General features: G+C 24.1%; 7 protein-coding genes across 7 annotated transcripts, besides 34 other annotated features; 6 read left to right on the top strand and 1 right to left on the bottom strand.

Annotated features, from left to right (window-relative positions):
* Positions 1–97: 97 nt before the first annotated feature.
* EDI_278470 (uncharacterized protein) lies at positions 98–530 on the top strand (the record flags this gene model as incomplete). The annotated part of the gene is made up of 3 exons (XM_001736107.1): positions 98–105; positions 160–382; positions 444–530. The coding sequence occupies 3 exons, from the start codon at positions 98–100 to the stop codon at positions 528–530; spliced, it is 318 nt and encodes a 105-aa protein (XP_001736159.1).
* Positions 531–888: 358 nt separating this feature from the next.
* Positions 889–953: a microsatellite.
* Positions 954–997: a sequence feature (AT_rich).
* A 103-nt stretch (positions 998–1,100) lies between these two features.
* Positions 1,101–3,014, top strand: EDI_278480 (ATP-binding cassette transporter, putative; the record flags this gene model as incomplete). Its single annotated transcript, XM_001736108.1, has 1 exon — positions 1,101–3,014. The coding sequence occupies one exon, from the start codon at positions 1,101–1,103 to the stop codon at positions 3,012–3,014; it is 1,914 nt and encodes a 637-aa protein (XP_001736160.1).
* Positions 3,015–3,022: 8 nt separating this feature from the next.
* Positions 3,023–3,062: a sequence feature (AT_rich).
* Positions 3,063–3,136: 74 nt separating this feature from the next.
* EDI_278490 (transportin-3, putative) lies at positions 3,137–5,872 on the top strand (the record flags this gene model as incomplete). The annotated part of the gene is made up of 1 exon (XM_001736109.1): positions 3,137–5,872. One exon carries the CDS (start codon positions 3,137–3,139, stop codon positions 5,870–5,872), a length of 2,736 nt encoding a protein of 911 aa, XP_001736161.1.
* Positions 3,390–3,411: a sequence feature (AT_rich).
* A 20-nt stretch (positions 5,873–5,892) lies between the features above and the next one.
* Positions 5,893–5,970: a sequence feature (AT_rich).
* Positions 5,966–6,649, bottom strand: EDI_278500 (uncharacterized protein; the record flags this gene model as incomplete). The annotated part of the gene is made up of 1 exon (XM_001736110.1): positions 5,966–6,649. One exon carries the CDS (start codon positions 6,647–6,649, stop codon positions 5,966–5,968), a length of 684 nt encoding a protein of 227 aa, XP_001736162.1.
* Positions 6,649–6,702: a microsatellite.
* Positions 6,703–6,744: a sequence feature (AT_rich).
* A 549-nt stretch (positions 6,745–7,293) lies between these two features.
* Positions 7,294–7,331: a sequence feature (AT_rich).
* Positions 7,332–7,526: 195 nt separating this feature from the next.
* Positions 7,527–7,556: a sequence feature (AT_rich).
* An 89-nt stretch (positions 7,557–7,645) lies between these two features.
* Positions 7,646–7,681: a sequence feature (AT_rich).
* A 631-nt stretch (positions 7,682–8,312) lies between these two features.
* Positions 8,313–8,384: a sequence feature (AT_rich).
* A 76-nt stretch (positions 8,385–8,460) lies between these two features.
* Positions 8,461–8,536: a microsatellite.
* An 899-nt stretch (positions 8,537–9,435) lies between these two features.
* Positions 9,436–9,471: a microsatellite.
* Positions 9,472–9,623: 152 nt separating this feature from the next.
* EDI_278510 (uncharacterized protein) lies at positions 9,624–13,079 on the top strand (the record flags this gene model as incomplete). The annotated part of the gene is made up of 1 exon (XM_001736111.1): positions 9,624–13,079. One exon carries the CDS (start codon positions 9,624–9,626, stop codon positions 13,077–13,079), a length of 3,456 nt encoding a protein of 1,151 aa, XP_001736163.1.
* Positions 13,080–13,107: 28 nt separating this feature from the next.
* Positions 13,108–13,229: a sequence feature (AT_rich).
* A 5-nt stretch (positions 13,230–13,234) lies between these two features.
* EDI_278520 (uncharacterized protein) lies at positions 13,235–15,028 on the top strand (the record flags this gene model as incomplete). Its single annotated transcript, XM_001736112.1, has 3 exons — positions 13,235–13,354; positions 13,405–13,589; positions 13,651–15,028. The coding sequence occupies 3 exons, from the start codon at positions 13,235–13,237 to the stop codon at positions 15,026–15,028; spliced, it is 1,683 nt and encodes a 560-aa protein (XP_001736164.1).
* Positions 13,258–13,285: a sequence feature (AT_rich).
* Positions 13,944–13,970: a sequence feature (AT_rich).
* Positions 14,337–14,374: a sequence feature (AT_rich).
* Positions 14,414–14,464: a sequence feature (AT_rich).
* Positions 15,029–15,080: 52 nt separating the features above from the next.
* Positions 15,081–15,122: a sequence feature (AT_rich).
* Positions 15,123–15,153: a microsatellite.
* A 12-nt stretch (positions 15,154–15,165) lies between these two features.
* Positions 15,166–15,208: a sequence feature (AT_rich).
* Positions 15,209–15,279: 71 nt separating this feature from the next.
* Positions 15,280–15,313: a microsatellite.
* Positions 15,314–15,342: a sequence feature (AT_rich).
* A 5-nt stretch (positions 15,343–15,347) lies between these two features.
* EDI_278530 (uncharacterized protein) lies at positions 15,348–20,075 on the top strand (the record flags this gene model as incomplete). Its single annotated transcript, XM_001736113.1, has 1 exon — positions 15,348–20,075. The coding sequence occupies one exon, from the start codon at positions 15,348–15,350 to the stop codon at positions 20,073–20,075; it is 4,728 nt and encodes a 1,575-aa protein (XP_001736165.1).
* Positions 15,371–15,401: a sequence feature (AT_rich).
* Positions 15,599–15,633: a sequence feature (AT_rich).
* Positions 16,151–16,172: a sequence feature (AT_rich).
* Positions 16,193–16,344: a sequence feature (AT_rich).
* Positions 16,426–16,509: a sequence feature (AT_rich).
* Positions 16,554–16,577: a sequence feature (AT_rich).
* Positions 16,694–16,739: a sequence feature (AT_rich).
* A 1,761-nt stretch (positions 20,076–21,836) lies between the features above and the next one.
* Positions 21,837–21,952: a microsatellite.
* Positions 21,953–21,961: 9 nt separating this feature from the next.
* Positions 21,962–21,990: a sequence feature (AT_rich).
* Positions 21,991–22,036: 46 nt separating this feature from the next.
* Positions 22,037–22,080: a sequence feature (AT_rich).
* Positions 22,081–22,216: 136 nt separating this feature from the next.
* Positions 22,217–22,411: a sequence feature (AT_rich).
* Between the last annotated feature and the right edge of the window lie 79 nt (positions 22,412–22,490).

Raw genomic sequence — 22,490 nt, forward strand, 5'->3', positions numbered from 1 at the left:
TTTTTTTGGGTATTTGTTTCGTGATTATTGACAAATGAATAGTCAAGATTATTTAAGAACTTACTTATGAATAGAAAAATATAGATAATAATTCGTCATGTTTCCGTTTGTAATTCTTCTCTTAAATTTTTTATTATAAAACTTATTACCCATTCATAGGACTGTTGTTAGAAGTCCCTATTTTGAAAGTCAAAAAGATAGAATCAAGAAGCAACTTGAAGAAACAAGAAATACTATGGCAAAAAATGTTGAAATGATGACACAGAATATTGCTACAGCAGAGGAATTAGAAATCCAATCAAATGAGATGTCAATAAATGCTCAACAATTTAAAAAACAAGCAGTAGTGTTGAGAAAAACATATTGGTGGAAGAATTTCAAGGTTTGTTTTTTCTTTTCTTAGTTATTTATAAATAGAAAAAAATAGATTGACACATCATCAGCTTTGGTTACTTATTGTTATTTCTTTAGTATTAATATTGTGTTTAATTGGTGGAATAGTTACATTAGCTGTAATTAACCTGAAATAATTATGTGAGACTTAAATTATATATTCATTCTTAAACAAAGGTGGTTGTAATATTTATTTCTTCTTTTCAAATATTATTTCTTCTTCATAGTCTAAATCATCATCAAATTCATCTAAAGGAATCATTTCAATTGGTTTTTCTATAGCTCCATTACTCTCATTATTTGGTGTTGATATTGTATTACTTGTTAGATGATTTTCATTTTTCTTTGTAGACTTTTCAAGTGATGGATTTCTTCTTTTTGCTTTTAATTCTTCCAATTTAGGAATTCCATCACTCTGTTTTTGTTCAAACATTTGAGATAATCGGGCAATTCGTGATTGGGTTCTCGACATTTGATTTTTTTAGTTCTATCTATAAAATTAGAATAATTCTAAAAACAAAAAATAAAATAACCAATGAAATGAATAACAAAAATAAAAAATAATTTAAATTTTGTTATTAATATTCTTATTTATAAAATAATTGTTATGGATAAAAGAATATTTAAATCTTGTCATCACAAGTTAAATCTCAGCAAAAAACTAAGAATATATAAAGAAAGTGATTAAAAAGAATGTATATATTTCAATGGATAAGAAAGAAGAACAACCAACGATTGTCATTGATGTTGGGGAATCAAATAGTCATGAAAAAGCGTTTGATGTTATCAGTCCATGTCTCCAAATCAATCCAATTAATCTCACATTTAAGCACATTAGTTATTCAATTAATCGATTAGAAATAAATAAAGATTTCTTTCATCATCTTTCTTTTCCAATAAAATTAACAAAGAAAGTCATTTTAGATGATGTTAGTGGATTTATAGAAGCAGGAGAATTAGTTGCTTTAATGGGAGGAAGTGGTGCTGGGAAATCAACATTATTAGATATTCTCTCCGGTATTAATAAACGAGGAAATATTAGTGGAGAAGTTTTAGTTAATAATGAAGATGTAAAAAAGTTTAAAACATCAATTGGATATGTTTCACAAACTGATTATCTAAAAGGTACACAAACGGTAGAAGAAGCATTAAATTTCTATATTAAATTAAAAGCACCACTTTCAAGTAGACAAAGTGAAAGAGAGATGATTGTTAAAGAAGTACTAGATGTATTAGATCTTACTAAAATTAAAGATTCTTTAATTGGAACAGAGAAAAGAAGAGGAATTAGTGGTGGAGAAAAAAAAAGAGTATCTATTGGATGTGAATTAGTAACTGAACCAGGTATAATGTTTCTTGATGAACCAACTACTGGATTGGATTCATTTAGTTCATTAGCTGTTGTTAATGCATTACAAAAAATGGCACATAAAGGAACAACAATTGTTTGTACTATTCATCAACCAAGACCATTAATATTTCAAAAATTTGATAAGATTATTATGCTAAATCGTGGTCATATGATGTATTTTGGCCCACCAAGTGGGTGTAAATCATTTCTCAAAGAAGCTGGGTTTGAAACAGAAGATAATGTTGCTGATGCATTAATGGATGCTGGTGCATACGAGTATGGAAATGACCAAGGAAGAGAGTTATTAGCAGAGAATTTTGGAGGAGAGAAAAAAAGTGTTCAACAAGTATTTGAGAAAAGAAAAACTACAATAGTTAAAGAAATTGAAGAAATAAATTCTGTTGATTTAGAAAAAATGAAAAAAACAATTGGAAGACCAGTAGGATTTTATGAATTGATTAAAAGATTAGTAATCTCAGATTATCGTGATCCATCACAAATTTTTGGTCAAATCTTTGCAAAAATATTTTTTTCTTTATTAATTGGATCTGTCTTCTTTAATATTCAAAATGATCAACAAGGAATGAGAGATAAAGGAGGTGTTCTCTTTTTTATTGTTACCTCTCAAGCAATGTCATTAATGGATTATTTAATTCAATTTATAGAAGAAAGAACATTAATGAGAAGAGAATCAGGAAAAGGACTATACACTATTACATCTTATTATTGTGCATATATTCTACATTCCATTCCATTTTTAATTTTTTATCCAACACTGTATTTAGCTATTGCTTATCCAATGCTTAATCTTCGACCTGGTTTTGTTAACTTTTTATGTATGTGGGGAGCATTAGTATTGACAACTTTTACTTCTCAAGGAATGTACTATGCAATTGCAGCAATATCACCAAACATTACAGTTGCACAAATTATATCTCCTATTTTTATAGTAATTTTGATGATTTTTACAGGATTCTTTATACAAAAAGATAATATTATTGGATTTTGGTTATGGGCATATTATCTCTCTTACCTAAGATATGCATTTGAATTGGTAATGTTAAATCAGTTTGATGATATCCCTCTTTTTTGTCAACCAGATGAATTAGTTGGTGGTGAATGTCCATATACAAGTGGTAGACAATACTTAGATTCTTTACAAATTACTTCTTCAATCCTTGTTGATTATTTTGTACTTGCTGGATTTTGTATTGCTTTTAATGTCTTTGTTCTTATTGCACTTCATCTATTTAATAAAGAAAAGAGGTAATACACAACTAAATATTATAATATAATTTATTATAAAATAAATTATTATGTTAAACCACGTCATTTAATTCAGTTTTCTTTCTTTTTCCACAAAAATGAAACAAAAAACTAGAAAAACCTAAAATGATCCAATCAGTGGAAGATGTTCTTAATGCAATTTCTGTATTATATTCACCACAACAAATACCCGAAGAAACAACAAAGGCAGACCAATACTTACAAGAATTTATGAAAACTAAAGAGGCATGGCAAGTTATTCCATTGTTATTAACTAGTGAACCAAATGTTCCATTTTATCAACAACGAATTTATTATGGAGCAATTATATTAAAGAAGAAAGTGTGTTATAATTTCAAAGAAATAGAGAATTTTGATGAATTATTTAAATTTATATTAAAGTGTTTATCTGTATATAAAAATCAAAAAATGATTACATCTCATCTTGCACAATCATTAGCAGCATTATGTGTCCAATCAAATTCATGGAATGATTACTTTCCTTTAATTATACAAAATTTTCCTATTACTGATACTTCTAATATTCCTGTTTTATTGTTAATGTTTTCTTCAATAGCTGAGGCAAATAAGAAATTACCATTCGCAAAGAAAGAATATCTTTATTCATTACATGATAACTTAATTCGTACATCACCGACAATACTTGATTTTATTCAACGTTCATTTGTTTTATTTCCAGGAAATGCTTTAGATTGTTTTAATAGTTGGATTCAAAATCTTGATGTTTCTATTTCATTATTAAATCAGTGTCAGATCATTCAAATGATTTTTGAAGGAATTAAACAAAAAAATTTAAGAGAACGTTCATCTGATTCATTTTATTATTTTATGAAGAAAGTTCGTTCAATTGATGAGAGAACAACTGATGAAGAAGTTGGAATGTGTATTGATATAGTTCAATATATTCTTAAACAATTAATAACAAATATATCTTCCATTGTTCAAACAACCCAAGGGGATATTGAAGATTTTGAATGGGTGAGTGATTTTTATTGTTCTTTAGGATTTGTATTAACAACGTATATCGATAAAATTGATTCTAATCAATTTATTATGTATTATAGATTACTGGATCAATTCACTTGTATTAGGTCTATTCGAAATATAACAAGAATCACTGATGTTGTAGTTGATTTAACTGATTTCCTAAATGAAACAGCACATGAAAGTATGAGAGATAAAATATGTTTTGCATTAACAGAAACATTTGTTTCAATGTTTGAACATGTTTTAAGAATACAAACACCTTTAATAGATAATGGAGATGAAGAAGAACTTATTGATTTTATTGATTTTAGAAAAGATGTTATTAGTGAATTTGTAAGAAGGTCATGTGATATTGTACCATGCCCAGTACTATTAGATACAATCTCATCTATTTGCGTTTCAACAATACCAAATCAATTAGATATTGCAGAAGCATCATTGTTTTGTTTTAGATCTTTAGCAAGAGTATTAAGTGAATATAAATCAGAAATGGTATTATCTATTCTTCAATCTATAGTTAAAATTGAGTCAACTAATCTTCATTTTCTTCATACCTCAGTATTTTGTGTTGGTAGATATTGTGATTGGATACATAATTATGCACCTACATTTGCACCTACAGCTCTCCAATACATTCTTAAATATATCAGTGTTCCTGAACTTATTGAGTCTGTAGCAATTTCATTTGAAAATATGTGTGATGGTTGTGCTGTTGATTTCATTCCATTAATTGATGCAATCTCACAAACATTCTCATCTGTTTATCAACAAATGCCACAGTCGTGGAAAATTGGTGGAGTTAATGGATCATTTAGTAGTTTAATAAATGGTTATTGTTTAGTTTTAGAAAAACAACCATTTGAAGTTAAACTAAAATATATAGAAACATTTATTCCACCACTCGTTAAATCATTATCTCAACCAACATCACCAGAATCAATGACAGCACTCATTGGAATATTGACTTCATGGTTTGATTCTGGTGTTAAATTAAATTTACAAAATATCACTATCTCATTTTTACAAAAGTATGATGTTATCCCTACTTTATTTAGATTAATGGAACTTGCTATTCAAAATAAGAATGAATCTTTAATAGAAGATATTGCTTCTTGTATTAGATATTTGTTCTTCTTCATTGGTCCATCTATTGTAGATTTTACTCAAACAATTTCTACTCAAATGGTTCAATGGTGGCAAAATACTCATTTAGCTTCTATTGTTAAAATGTATTCTTTCCTTATACGAGCTCTTAAACGTGAAGATGACCGTTCTCATAATCCATTATGTAAAAATTATTGCTTTACTTTTATTCCACCCGTTCTTGATACAATATTCCAATTTGTTCTTATTCAACCAAAAAGTAGTTATACCGATGTTATTACTGAATGTTTTATTATTATCTCTCAATTACTTGATAAATATCCATTAGAATTCTCTGAATCAGTCCTTCAACAACGATTTATTCCATGGTCATTAAATGTATTAGATACTATGAGTGGTGAAACTTTTGGAACTGTAGTTGATTCAATGATTCTTTTCTTCCATTCTAACAGAAGTTCATATTCAAATACTTATCTTCAAAATGAAGGAGAAACTTTAATAAGAAGTTTACTATCAAATGCTCGTAAATTTACAACTAAAACTAAAAGAGAAAAGGTTATTGATTTAATGAGTTTATTATATGAACAAAATCCAGAACTTATTGCTCAAAAAACTTCATTAGTAATTCAGAAAGAATATAACTTCCTTCCAATTGAAATCATCAACTCTTTTGCAAGTATAAAAATGAAAAAGAGTGATTATCAATACTTATTAGATGATTTCTTTTATATTTGCAGAGAAACTGCTTAACAAGTAATTTAGACTCTTTCTTTTATTTTTTAAATCAAATTTATTATTCTTTCTTCTTTTAAAACTTGAAAAATAATAAAAGTAATTATTTTATTAATGTTCAATCATCTTAACTTTTTTTGATTGTATAATTAATTCTATTTCTTTGTTTAATTTCCAACAACTATCTAATGCAATAGAAAGACAACTAGAAATATCTTGTGGGTCTAATACCCCACTCATATAAATTTGAGTGATAGAAGAATTAGATGGAATACATGCAATTAGAACTGATCCTTCTTTTTTCTCTTCTTCAAATGCTGTTGGATCAACAATAACTTGATTATATATTGGCAATTTAACAACTGTTGTTGCAATAATAATGCTATCCATTTGAATTTCTGCATCAAATAGTGCTAATGAACTAGAATTGATTATGCTATCTTCAACACTTCCATCTTGTTCCATAACAAATACTTGTAAACAAATAATTTTTCCTTTATTGCTTTCTTGATTAATACGAGAAGTTAATGATTGTGTTAAGATTTCTTGAAGTTCAATTTCTTTTCTATTGTTGAATAGACTATTATTCTCAAATTGGGCAAATGTCACTTTTACTGTAAATTCAAAATCTATTGATTCGTCTTGTGTTTTGATTTGTACAGATGATATAACTTTACTATTTTCTTTTTGTATTAAACAACTTCCTTTTGCTCCACTAATTACTCCAATTTTGATTGTTGTTGCACGAATTTCATTTGCCTCTCTTCCATCACCTCTTTTGATAACTTCTTCCATTTTCTGTTGTTTATTATTTTTGTGTTATTTTTTAAATTTTTCTTTTTTTTTTTAAATTTATTATATTGATATATATAACGAAATTTTATTTTTTTGATATTCTCGTGTTAAAACAAATTAAATGAAAATATTTTTAATGTACTTCCTGTTACCTTGATACATGAACACTAAACATTAAATGTTTCACTAGGACATATGGCATAAGCTTAGTACTATTTTTTAATTTTAAACTAATTGATAAACAGTTGTTTTTAAATATATACAAAAAATCACAATAAAATATGATTGTATTCTCAAAGTGTTCATTGTTATATAAATTAGCATAGACTCTATCATTTAAATTAAAAAAAAGCGTTTTGTTTCAATAATAAATAAAGGTTCTAATGAATAAATGATTCTTTCTTTTTAAGTACTTTAACATTATAATATAATTTCGATTGATGAGTAAATTCAATTAATTTGTCTTCTTATTCTTTTAAATATTTGTTAATTTTTTATAACCACTTTTGAGTGATTCTTAGAATTAAAATTGTTAAACAAAATTAGAATGATTTATTGTTTCTTCTTTTATGGTGATAATAAAATATAATACAAATGATACTTTTCTTTGCATGTTCTGTTATTTAATTTGAAATATTAGAAGCTATTTATTTTTAAATAAATAATGAATAATAATATTTAAGTTCATGAACAATAAGTTGATACATACACAAAATAACATTTTAATAATAACTTAATGAATGGTTACAATAAATAATTCCATATAAAATATTCATACTAATAACATTCTTCTGAATTCCATATGATTAAAATAATTCTTTTTATTCTTATTACACTAAACTTTCAAACACAATTTATATTGTTATCAAATCAGATGTTATTTTAAAATTATTTCTTTATATTATTTCTTTCATTTACACTCATAAATAATATGTATTATACTTTTATAGTGTTTTAAATGGTCATATAAATCCATTAAATGTTTTTTTTGTTGGCTATAATTTCATTTTAAATATATTATTTGTAATATTACAGTGAAGAAATAATTAACAATACTTTTATTAACTTTTAAGCATAGATTATTATGTCATTTATTTATGTATCAAGTGATATCATAAAAGTAATAATTGAATCAGTAAAGTGATTTGTTAAAAAGAAAGAATTATAAAACATCTTAAAACAAAAAGAAAACTTTTTTAATAAAGTATTGAATTTGTAATTCATTTACTAATTTATATAATCAATACTTTCTATTGATATTTCTTGATGAACTAAACATTGTTGTGATTATGTTATAGTTTCTTGATTATTCTAACAAGAATTAATAAGTGGTATTACAAAAATTCTTATTATAAACAAATACTAAAATGGGTATTAGATTTAGTAAACACATCAAAAGATAGTAACACAATGAAAAGAAATTCCATTTAAACATGAAATTCATACAAATACATATTGTATAACTATTATCTCTGTTTAACAAAAATGTACTTCAACCCAATCAAAATAGTGTTCATTTAATTGTACTAATATCTTTATATGATTTCTAACATACACATTCATTAATTTATCTCTAGAATTATGAATAGACAATCTGTTTCTTTAAACTTTAATAATTCAAAGAGTTTTCTAATATTCAAACTACAAGAGATTGACTCATAGCAATAATAATAATAACACATTAATTTAATTCAATATATAAGATTTTATTTATTTTTTAGGTTATATTTTAATAGTGCAATAAATTTATTTTGGTCTTTAATGATAATAGCATATAACTTTTCAAAAAGTAAATTCATTTCTACTTATGGATTATTTTTATTAGTAATATTCATAATAACTATTATTATGATCATAATCATAATTTTCTTTTTTGTTAGTATTTTTGATGTACACAAAATTGATTGATATACTAGTGTATTTGAATTAATAACAATTCCTTGTAAATTACTAGATGAATAGTTCAAAACATCTGTTAAGAATGAAAATATAATGAATAAAATAATGAATTTTAAAAACTTGGTTAACTCTTTCTGATAAACAAAAATTATGTAAACATTTTTCTCCAAAAATGTTTAATCTCAATGACAATTATAAAGTAAGTGTTTGTAATTAATTAGAGGTTGAAGATGGAAGAAGAAAGTTTTAGAAAGATAAGAACTAATACTATTTGATAATAATTAAAACCATTCTAGAAAAAAGATATTTATCAATTAAATCTTTTTACTTTTTCTGTTGAAAATGATAGTTCATAGAAATATTTGTAATATTCTGATCCAAATAATTCTGTTGTAATTAAAGTATTTATTTGTTCATTATTTACATTAATTTCATTAAATTGATACTCAATGGTTTCCTCTTTTTTCTTTGGTAGTTTTTTATTCCTTTGATTATTTACCTCAACAGGTAAAACTTCTTTTGATTCAAATACAGTGATTGTTTTTAGAGGTTCATTTAATGACCATTTAGGTTTCTTCTCCTCCATTTTTCAACAACTGAGCCATTATGAGATTTAAAAAACCATTTCTTTAATTCTCAATACAATAACATTAAATATTATTCAACACTGATTCATAATTGAATAAAAAATAGAGAGTTGAATTAGAAATAAATAATCAAAATACAAAATTATTGGATGAGTTGTGGATTGTCAAAGAAAAAACAAAGTGTTGAGTAGTGAAGGTGGTATAAGGTCAATTGGTATTTGTTTTAGGACAATTGTAATTTCTGTCCAAACAAACAAAAAGAGAGTAAAATAATTACCTCAAAATCCCTAAGGAAGACACAAAAAAAAAAAAAAAAAAGAAAAAAAAAAGAAAGAACAGAAATGGAAAAGTTGAAAAAACTATGAAAAGAAGAAAAATAGTAAGAAAACAGAGAAAGGAATGAAAAGAAGTGGAAACAAATCATCACGATTTGGCAGAATAATTAAAAGATCATAAGATAAACTTTAAAAATATTCAAAAGTATTAATATGTTTAATCAAGAAAAAGGTACTGATTATCCTGTTCTTAATATTCAAGAACTTGAAGCACTTGCAGATTTAAAATTATCTGCTATGGGAAAAGAATATCCAAAACATGATAAATCTGATGCTATTGATATTGTTGCACCATTAGTTGATATTATTGCTGAAGGAGATCAAGAAAGTACAGCACCAATTGATGCTAGACTTCAAACATTTCTTAATTCATATTTTGCAGAATGTGGAGAAGAAGTACCAAAAATTCCAGATAATACTTTTATTCTTGATAGAGAAGGACTTGGAAGAGTATTATCATTTCCACCACATAAACAAGAATTCTTTTGTGAAACAATGAAATCATATAAAATTAAACAAGGAGTACTTCATAATCCAGCTAAAGATAAAAGAACTACAGTTGGTGTTTTCCATATTTGTCAAAGTGATGTTCCAGTTCCAGCAGATAAAATTGAATGTCCAAAAATAGCATTTTTAAGAATGCTTAAAGCAGCATTTTATGGAGCACCAGCTGATCATCTTATTATTCCATATACAGCTGAATGTAAAGAACCAACAAAATCATGGGTTTCACTTTATATGAGACCAGTTGTTGTTCCAGGAGTAAAAGGAGTTAAAGGATTTGAACATGAAAAAGCTACTGAAATGCATTTCTTTGTACCAGGAAATATGGTTTCATGTCTTGATTTTGTAGAATCAGTTTTTGGAAATGCTGGTAATCCTAGATTATCTAAAAATGATGCAGCACTTGATCCACTTGGATGGACTGGACATAGTGGAATGGCTATTCTTGCACCACATCTTACTCGTATGACAAAAAAAGAATGTGGACTTCCACATATTAGTCAAGCAACAGAAAGACAAAAAAAAGAAAGAATGTGTTGGGAAAAAGAAGATGAATTATATAATGATGGAAAAACATTTAAAATGTATTGTAGAGATGCATCAGGAATTATTTGTACTATTATTGCAGATAATTATTTTGGATATTGTAAGAAAGAAGTTAAAACACAAATTTCATATTCAGCTAATTTATATGGATTTGCAGAAGAAGAACATGCAGGAGGAGCTATAACTAGACCATCATATGATCTTGGAGAAGCATGTAAAGGTGTTCAATATGCAGAAGGATATAAATTTAGTGAAATGATTGAAAAGAATAAACAATCAATAATTGTTAAAGAAGAAGGATATGCTATAGATAAAAAATATCCAGAAGGAATTATTTATGTTCCAGAAGATTCAATATTTACTATTGAAGATGCATCAGTTAAATTTAATCATAATGGAAAAGAAGAAAGTATTCTTTTAATACCAAAAGTAAATTATGTTTTACCAAATGGTTATACTATTATTTTACATGATACAATGACATCAAGAAGATGGACATTAAGAGGAATTCTTCCACAATATACTCTTTGTCATAAACCATGTACTGTTTCAGGAGGAGGAAAATCAGAAATTTCAAAGAATATTTCAGATGCTATATTTGAAGGAAAAATGTTTGTTAATAATAAAGAAGAAGAATTTAAAGCAGTTCAAAAAGTATTTGATCATGATTTTTCAAGAAGATATGCAGATGGAGAAATTAAAAGTGCACATATTCTTGATCCAAATGTTACTCTTGGAACAGTTGTTAAAATGTTAACACCATCATCATTTTTTACTGAAGAACATAATGAATTTGTTGCAGGAATTCCACCAATGATTGTAGAATTAGCTTTAACTATTAAATCTCTTTATAGAGAAGAATGGAAAGGAGATTGGCAATCAAGAATTACTGTAGATAAAATTAATGGTAAAGAAGGACATGAATTAAAATATAGAAAAATGCCACTTCCATCACAATATCTTAGAATTGGATTTGAACGTGATGAAACTACATGGAGAGTTTTCCAATTAAGAAAAGATTTCTTCCCAGCTGCTAAATTACAAATGGAAGATGATATTACAGCATCAGTTATTATTCCAACTAAATTACTTAAAACACCAATTAATACTAATGGTAAAAAAGCATGTAAAATTGTTAAGAATTGTGAATTAAGATTATTCCAAAGACCAGATGATGCAATTTTTAGAGGATATGATAAACAAACTGAATATGATTTTTCAATTCCAGGACATTTTATTTCTAATTATCAACCAATGACTAGAGAAGAAGCTAAAGATTTTACTAAAGATGTTGTAAGATTATATCAATATACTGAACCAATGAGAAAATGTTTACAAGATTTTGTTGCAGGTAAAGATGAAGCTAAATATATTGTTTCATCATCTCATACTAGATTAGTTCAAGATGGAGATAAACTTGTTGGATCGAAAAATCCAAGATATTTACAAAGAAGACCAGATATGTTAGATCCAGAGAATACATATATGACATTTAAAGCTATTCAATTATTTAGAAAAATTAGTGATGAAGAACCATTATATACTCCAGTAGATGCAGTTCTTTCAGGAAGAAGAAATAATCCACCACAAGTAGCTAAAAATGGTATGAAATTAAGACCATTATCAGTTTTTGCACCATTACATTATTTTGAATTACCAGAATTATTAATGGAATGTATTACTTCAATGACAGGTGCATCACCATCAATGTTTGGAGCAGGATCTGAAGGAGCATTAACTAAAGGACCATTTAATTCACTTCCAGCAGTAGTTGATTTAAATAATTATCTTCTTGGAATGATTTGTTGTGGATATTCAGGATTTGTATCATCTGCATCATATTGTGGACCACATTATAAAGTTGCACATGATATTTCATTATTAATTCCAGAAATTTGGTCAAGAATGAGAAGATATGAACAAGAACCAAAATATTTAATTGAACATGGATATCTTGAACCATGTCCTGATGTTACTTATAATGGAAAAACATATTCAGGAAAAAGACTTGGATATAGAATTACAAAAGATTTTACAGTACATTATTTCTCATCTATTTTCTCAGTACCAAATTCTGTTATGCCAGAAGATTTCCTTAAACCAGAATTACAAGATTTAGCTATTTATGCAGATTCATATGAATATATTGAACAAACTGATAAAGGAGTTGCTATGAATTATATTAAAGATGGAACAGTTGAAGGAGCATGTCCACCATTAAAAGCACTTATTTATATTATGGCAAATGGTGAATATAATGGAATGACACGTGAATCAAAAGAATTTAGAGATATGTTTGATGCTAAAACTATTCTTAATAGTGAATGGTATAAAGAAAGATTAATTACAAGACAAAAACTTGAAATTAATAAATTAAATAAAGACTTAGCTTATTTGAATAAGACAATTACCGAAAAACCAAGATTAGCTGAAACTCTTAATAAACAAATTATTGCTGTTAAAGAAGAACTTCAATATGTTTCAAGTGAAGAATATCTTATTGATATTGATGGATCTATTGGAACTGATCCATATCCATACAAATGCATGAAACATTAAACTAATTAAGTTTTTTTGTTTGATTCACTTTAAATATTTAAAAAAAAATTCTTTATTAAATAGGAAAATTCATATTAAAAGAAATTTATTTAAAAGAACTATTAATATTATAACTTTTTAGATTTCTCTTAAACTTAAAATAATATTAAAGTAATATGAAACGAATCAAATCTAATCCATTAATTATTCAATTAAATAATTTTAATCAACATTTTGAAAAATTATTAGCATTAGGAATTGTTGCTTCATCTCCAGCATATCCACAATTAGTAATGGTTTGTTTTAGAATTAGAAATAATAACTAATAAAATATTAATTGTTGTAGGCTAATGTTGATAAAATTAAAGAATTATTAGAAAAATTTCAAATAGGAATTATTAATATTAATGATAGAAAAACATTTGATACATTATTTGAATTTTGGGCACATTTATTATATATTTGTAATTATGGATATATGAATAGTTCAATGGTTTCAATATTTAATATTCTTTATCAATGTATCTCATTGTTTGTTTTTTTTTTCAACAATTTTTATGTTAAAATAAATAGAAATTATCTTATTTGTTAGAACATCATTTTCAGATATGGCAAAACAATTATTAACAAAAGAAATAACTCAAGATCTTCTTGATATTTATCAAAGTTATATTGTTAGTTGTAGAGAAACATATTTATTAATAAGTCAATTATTAGAAAAAACAATCAAAGGTATTATTGGAGAAGAAATATTTGATAAATTAACATTACAAAGTTTAGATGATTTATATTTACAATTATCAACAAAAATTAATTTAAGAATGCCAGAAGGAATTGATATTGTTATAAGTAAAATTATTGGTGCATTATGTGTTATTGATAAAGAAATATTAAATAATATTAATAAAATTACACAAAGTGAAAATAATGAAAGTACAACTATTGCACATTATAATTATCATTTTTTATTGGATTTTATTCCAACTACAAATGTTTTAAGACAAGGAGAATTACAATCAATAATTCCAATTATTCTTATATATCCAAATCCATTTATGTTTATTGTTTGGTTTATTCCTCAATGGATTAAATCATTAAAAAGGATTGGAATAATTAAAGAAAGAATTATTAGAAGTAATGAATTTTTTATGTATAAAAGATGGTTTTTTGAACTACTTGGTAAGATGATGAGAAAATTTCAGAAAATAAAAGAGAATAAAGCACTTTGTACATGTTTTAAATCTATTATTAAAGAAAATGATATTACAGATGTTAATGAATTATTATTTATAATTAAAACAAATACTAATATTTATGATACTAAACAAATGATAAGAATGGGTAAAATGATAGAGAATATATTAAGATATTATATTAAAATTAATAATGGATTAATAAATTTATTTGATGATACATTTAATATACATGATTTTATTCAAATAATAGAAATGTCAATATTAGCAGATCATTTAGAATCATTATTAAAATTATTAGGATTAATTTATGATATATTACCTTATTTTATTAAGACATCTCGAGATATTTTATTATTAGATTATCTTATTAATAAAAGATTCTCTTATTTTTTCTTTCATTGGTCAGATCTTATTCGTACTGCTTTCTTTCATATTATTTTATATCGTTCATTATTTATTAAATCAAATCATTTATTATCTTCAAAATTAACACAATATGAAATAAATCAATATAAAAAAAGAAAAACTGAATTATATGATCCTAAAGAACAAGATATAAATATTTATACATCATTAAAGGAAAGAATAGATATGCTTAATAGTATTATTAATTCTTTACCATCTGAAAAACATTTAAATGAATTAAAAATGATAAAAGTAATGAATGAATTTACTCAAGAAAGAAAAGAATATTTTAATTGGTTAAATAAAAAGAATAGTAATGATTCTGATATTCCAAAAATTATATCAACAATAGATATATCAAGTGAATAAAATAAAACATTTTTTGTGTATATTGAATTCTTTCTTATTTTGAAAAAAGAAGTTTAATTTCTAAAAGTAAATATTAATTTTTTGTTTTTTTTTTAAAAAAAGAAAAAAATAGAAAAGAAAAGAAATTTTATACAATCTTATAAAATTAAATTTTTATTTGATTTATTTGTTTATTTAAATGCAAGATAGTAATAAAAAAATTACATTTGAATCTCTTCAAAAACAATGTGAAAAAGTTAAATATTAGTTTGTATTTATTTATTTATTTTTTTATTAAATTATTTAAATTATAAATAATAATGTTAAAAATATTAGTATAATGGGATTTGAATTTCAACAAGCAAATAAAATATTAACTAATTTATTATTATTAGCAGATAATCAATCTAATTTACCTATATCATCAAATGTAACTTCTATTATTTCATATTTTATTCAATCATTATCTAAAAAATCACAAGTTGATTCATTAAAAGATAAAAAAGCAAGATTATTATGGTTTAGGAATTATTTTATTGGAGTATTAATATCTATTTTATCTAATATTGATTTAACTAAATGTAAAATGTGTATAATTTGTTTAAAAGAATTATTATTATTATTAAGATATACACCACGTTATGAACAAGATGAAGGAATAATTAAACTTTGGTCAATAATTAATAATTTATATCAAAAAACACCTAAAAATTGTGAAAATTTACTTCAAATTTTTAGTGGATCATTAAAAAAATTATATAAACTTACAGAAAGTATTGATGGAATGAATAATTTAATGGTAAATGTTTCATTTGATGCAATGAGTATGTGTAGAAATTCTATTGAAAGAAGTGCTAAAGTTCAATATTTTATTACAATTTCACAATATGGAAATATGAGATATACTAATACACTTTCTATATTATTACCTATTGTAACACCTCTTTCTTTAATTAATGAAGAATTATTAAATAAAATGTCTTATGAATATTGTGAAGGATTATTATTTATTGCTCAACATAATGAAGAATTATCTAAAATTATTCATTCAATGCAAATTTATGAAAGACTTGATGTTAATGGTGTTTTACAATTTATGAAAGAAATGATAAAAGAAGATACAAATAAATATTCATTTTCTACATTTAATTTTTATTTATTATTTCATACAGCAAGTTGGATTGGATTAAATTGTAATAATAATATTACTATTACAAATTCTATTGATTTATTGATTGAATATTTCTTTATTATATTAAAAAAAAATAATAAAAGTTATGATTGGATGATATTAATTCTTATTAATAAAATAATAAATATTTTTATTACTAATAATTCAATTCCTTTAAATAATTCATGTTTAAAAATAATGACTATGATAATTGAAAATCGTGTTGATTTACTTATGAATATAGATCAATTATTATTTAAACAATTTAATGATAAAGTAAATAAAGAAATAAAATTTAATAAAGATAAAAGAGAATATATTATTTATTATTCTTCTATTCTTAGTTCTGGAAAAACACAAAAAGAAAAAATATGGTTATATAAAATAATTTATAAATTTGGTATTAATTTATCTTCATTTCCTTCTTATTTTAAAGTTGAAGGTTCAAGACAAATTCAAGGTGTTTTAATTGCTTTATCTAAAATTATTATATCTTTAATTCAATTAGGTCCATCTAAAAATATTTATTTAATTCCTTATTTAAAATTATTTCTTAATTTTGAACCAACTCAACCTCCAATTGTAAAACAAACATTTATTCAATGTTTATCTTCTATTCCTTTAAAATTACTTTATAAACTTATTCTATTAATTAAACCAAATAATTCTTTATCATATCCTACAATTATTCTTAGATTATTTAATTGTTTTTTATCAGATATTAATCCTCTTATTCGTGAATTAACAGCAAAAAATTCTCCACAAATTCTCTCTCCAACATTACAATATCTTTATTCTTTATCTCCACCATCTGCATTAGCTAAATATTCAACTACAACATTAACAACAACTGGTATTCAAAGAGTTTCTCAATTAATTGCTATTTCTTATATTATTAAACAAATTTCAATCCCATCACAAAATAATAGATATTTTTTAAATTCTACTTCTATTCCAAGACTTCCAAATCCTCTTTCTAAATATGAAACTCCTTTACTTGCAAATATTCTTTCTTTTGTTCCTTATATTTTATATCAATCTTTTGATCGTTTACAACCATCAATTCAAATTTCTGGTTTACATGCATTTGTTCGTTCAATTAGATATTTATGTAGAACTCCTTCAACAATATTTTTATCAAATTTAATAAATCAAGCATTTAATTATTTACTTGAAATTATTAGAGCTATATTAACTGTTCATCGTCCTGAATATGCAATTCCTTTTAAATATTCTCTTCCAATTGAACCTTTAGCAAAAGAAATGATTTTAATTAATGCTAGAAGTGATGGAATAGATAATCCAGTTATTTCACTTTCTTCTGCTTCTTTTTCAGCACTTGCTGTATTACTTAGAAGATTAAAACCAACTAAAGAAGTTTTTTTATTACTTAAATTATTTATTGATGAACATATTCTTCCTATTCATCTTGCTATTAGAGAAATTCTACGTTATGATTTAAAACCATATCAAAAAACAGAACATCCTTTATATGATTCATTATGTCTTGAAGCTGATGCTGTTAGAGATTTTGAAGTTTCAGAACTTAGTCAAGAAACTTGGTCACAAACAGCAACAATGATATCATCTGTAATGAGACTTGTTGATAATAATGCATTAAAACATACTGAAACAGCTGTAGTGACACGTTGTGCACTTTCATTAATTGTTGCTGGATTAAAATATGGAAAACCAAATAAACCATCTAAAGGAATTTTTGGTATTGATAATGAAGAAGATTATATTCCAAATGATTTTAATGAAATTTATCAACAACTTCTTAAAGGAATTGAAGATGATACTCTTAAACATTCTAAAATATCAAGTAAACATTATTTTATTCCACATTTTGGATTATTACCATCATTAAATTTATTATCAATAGAATCATTAAAAACAAATAATGAAATATCTCAAATGACTACATTTTTAGAAGAAATACATTTTATTTTAAAAAGAGGTATTAGAATAAATGATCATTTTTTAACATTATTACAATTAATTAATATTGCTAAAGAATTATTTACTAATTTAATCAAATATACTCCATCATATATTGATGATTATTTAGATATGCATAATATTGAAATGTGTGCTATGAAACTTAGTAAAAAAGGTTTAAATGGTCAAAAAATTATTGATTCAATCATTTTTGAAATTGCTGATAATCCTTTTAGTGATAAAATTATTCATTGGTTAACTAAAATACGAGATTTGAATCATTGTTATTCAATTTGTTTAGATGTACTTTTAGATAGTGTTAAAGGAGATGGTATATTTCAAGAATTAAGAGGTCAAATAGTTATTCCATTATATTTTGCATCTATTCTTCAAGGATTAATTGATATTAATACTACTATTACTAATGAATATGTTCATCGTGTAATTGATTTAACAGTATCTGATGCATTAATGGTATTTAGATGTTCAACACCTTTAGTAATTATTAATGAAGCAGAATATTTATTAAGAGAAATAAGACCAGATATTGCACAAGCATTACGTGGAGAAATAATTATAAAAACACCAACATTAAAAGAATTTAAAGAAATAGAATCAACATTAAAACTTCTTTCTTCAAAACAAGAATTATCACAATTATTCTATCAATCATTATTTGATATTTTTCAACCAATGCCAATATCATTAATTGAAGCTATAACTTATAGTTGTTTAAAATTTGAAAATAGAAAATATTTAGAATATATTCTTGGAAAAGAATTACCTCATAATTATGATGAATTATTTGATATCCTTTCTAAATTCTTATCAAAGAAAATTCCATCTAAAAGTTATATCACTATTCAAACAATTAATAATTTTTGGAAAATACAACATTTCTTTGATAAAAGATTACCTGCATTAAGAGATTCAGCACGAAATAAAGATCATAATGGTCAATTAATGTTGTATATCACAAAGAAACAATCTCATAATATTCTTACTCATTTACATCATAAATTTCTCTTAAATTTCATTCCAACTATTCCAAAAAATCATATTCTATTTGATACAGACTTTTCTAAAATTCTTCAAGATGAATTATGGGGAAATCAAACCCCTCCAGTTAATTCAAATAAACAAGCTTTACAATCTCTTGTTTCATTACAATCAATATTACCAATTTCTAATTATTTGAAAGATTCATTTATTCAAAGACTCTTAGAAGCAGAAGAAACAGAATTACTTTTATCATGTCTTCTCCATCCATTCTATTTCATTACTTTTGCTTTGGATAATCCAATAACTCTTCATATAGATCATTCAATACATTATGTAAAAACACATTCCTTCCATTTTATGAAAGAAGATTTTTTGAATCAAATTAAATTAAAATTTAATCAAAATCCATTAAAATACATAAGGGTTCTTGTTGCTTGTCTCCCACAATTCAACCAAAATGATCTCTACTCAATTTATCAAATGAGTCTCAGTATTGTTGGTGGAAGATCTGACTCAATCCTTGTACAATACATCCAAGCATCAGTGTCTGCAATATTATCAGTCTGTCCTGAATATTCAACACCACCCCCACACTCTATTATGTCAGTTATTGCTTTTGAACATTCATTAGTCTTTATTTCACAATCATTATTATCTCCAGCAACAAGAACAACCATTATCCAAGAACTTCATGAAGTTCTTCAAGGGGTTGTTGGAGAAGGAAGGCTTGTTGATAAAATAGATGAGGTAAGAAAGAATTGGGTTGGCAAGATCACATTGAGGTTATTGTGGGATCTCATCTGTCTTTCAACAAACAACCAAGTGTTTGATCAAATATTAGTTGAAGATGTCTTTCAAGATGATAATAGAAATACCGATACACAACCTCTTTCAATGATGGACAGAAGAGATTCATTACTTTCTCGTATTTTAGTTCATTTGACTGATTATTAATTTTAATATCATATCATATCATTCTTGTCATCAGATTGATTAACTATAATACTACAATGAGAATAAATGAAAAGAGGTAGTTGACAAATGAAATGAACAAGTGAAAGAATATATCGAACAAACATTTTTTTATTTCTTCAACACAATTCTATAATCATCAAGAATGAGTAAAAGAAATAACAAAATATCTAAAGAATTAGAAAATAGTGAAGTATTCCAAAGTTCATAATTATTAAAAAGATGAACAAACAAAATGACAAGAATACTTAGAAGATAAATTAATCTCATTGAATGAAGATACAAAAGATAGTTCAATGGAATGATAACATAGAAATTAATGATTTTAGTATTAATGAAAAGTAATTATAATGTTATAAAATAAGTTAATAAGAATATCTGGAATGGTTGGATGTTTATTTTCAATAAATCAAAAGAATAACATCATTACTATGAGATAAATGAAGTGAGAGCTTATTGACAAGTTAGTTTTTATTTCATTTTATTGAAATTGTATAAGTATTGAAGAAGAGTTAAAATACTAATTAATTCATAATTCATTCAAAGAGTGTTCCATTTCAATAATGTTAGTTTTCAAAATAAACAATGTTATTGAGTGTTAATGTAAAACAATCATAATTTCATAGTAGTTTCTATAAACATACAAATCTTCATTGTTAAAATAATTATACTCTCTTCTGATTATAATTTAAGGTATGATTTAAAGCAAGAAATTAATGATGTTTTAAATATGAAAACAACAACGATTCAATAAAGATACATAAAATATTCATGATTTAATGAGAAATACACAAATATAAGTATCATATGCATAGGTAATAAAATTGGTAAATTGAATAATGATATATGATTATATACATTTCATTCTTTTGATTAACAAATTGAAAGAATAAGAAATATGATGGTTTGAAAAAGGTTTCAATGATTTAAAAGAATTACAATGTTGTGTTACAACTGTTTATTTTAATTAACATCAATTTCATGAGGATTTTCATTGAATAATCTTCTAATCAATTATTGATTGGTTTTATTAAATAAGTAATGACATTTATTAAGTAACTTCCAATATGATATTTAAAAAGTATAAAACCTTAATCAATTAAAATAATAGTTGTTGATTTATTTAATCATTTGATTGTAAGTTATAAAAGAATAAGTAAAAATAAAACAAATGAAGATCAGAGTATTAAAATATAACTTATTCTTAATTACGTTCATTTTTATATGTTTTATTTAATGAAAATTGTTTAGTTTTCTTTTAAGAGATAAGAATCTTATTTATTCAAATTCTTAATTAGAAATAAATAATAGATATGAAAATATATTGTTATAAACATCACATTAGTGTTTCCTATTTATGTTTTAGTGTTGGTTTATTCTCTTTTGTTCATTGAATATCAATTTAAATATAGTCATTATCTTCCAATTCCAAATAAATATTTTATTTTCATAAGAACATTCTTAAATTAACTATATCTATGTATACTCTTTCTTTCATCTATCATTATTCTCAATTATATTTCTTTTGTTTTTGGTTAATTTGAATTTCACTTATTCTTTATTTCATGTTTTATCATTACCAATACCATACAAATATTAAAATAACAGCTACACGATCAAATCATTTAACAATAGTTCCACATAATAACTTGTTTGTAATTATCACCACTTATGTATTTATAGTGTTTCAAAGTACGATAGCAAATACTAATGATTAATACTATGAATATTCATAATATTGTAAAAGATATATAAAAATGAATAGAAGAAATATAATGAATGAGAAATATCCAATGAAAACAACAGTAATTAAATAAGTTGAAAAGAAATAAATACATAAATAAAGTAATAATAAACAACATATCATGATAATAATAAGATTATTAATAATTTATTTGGTAAACATGTTTATTGATTCTATTATTTTTATATTCATGCTATTCTAATTATTGTTAATAATTTATATGATATTTTATTTTATTAATTTGTTGTTTATTACTCTTAACAAAGAATCATATTATTTAATCTTTGTATGTTATTGTCTATTATTCTTATCATTATATTCTCTTTATTTCTTATTTGAATTTTAATTCTAAATGAATAAAATGATAATTTGATGATTGTAATAAATATTTTAATTATATTTATTTATTGAATGATTAAAATATAACTAATATATTATATAGATTAAAGAATAAATTCATTCAATATCATTTATTAATAACATATTTTCTTTTATTATCTGTTTATAATATATTTCAATAAAAAATGAATTGTTATAAATTATAGAAATTGAATAATGTATTATAATTAATATACCACTTCATTTATTTGTATCATTCTCTTTAATCGGTTATTTCATTATCACCAACCTTTCTCAAAACATTCATTTTGAAT

The sequence above is a fragment of the Entamoeba dispar genome, genomic scaffold (genome assembly GCF_000209125.1).
Source record: "Entamoeba dispar SAW760 scf_1105229459691 genomic scaffold, whole genome shotgun sequence".
NCBI classification, from domain to species: domain Eukaryota; phylum Evosea; order Mastigamoebida; family Endamoebidae; genus Entamoeba; species Entamoeba dispar.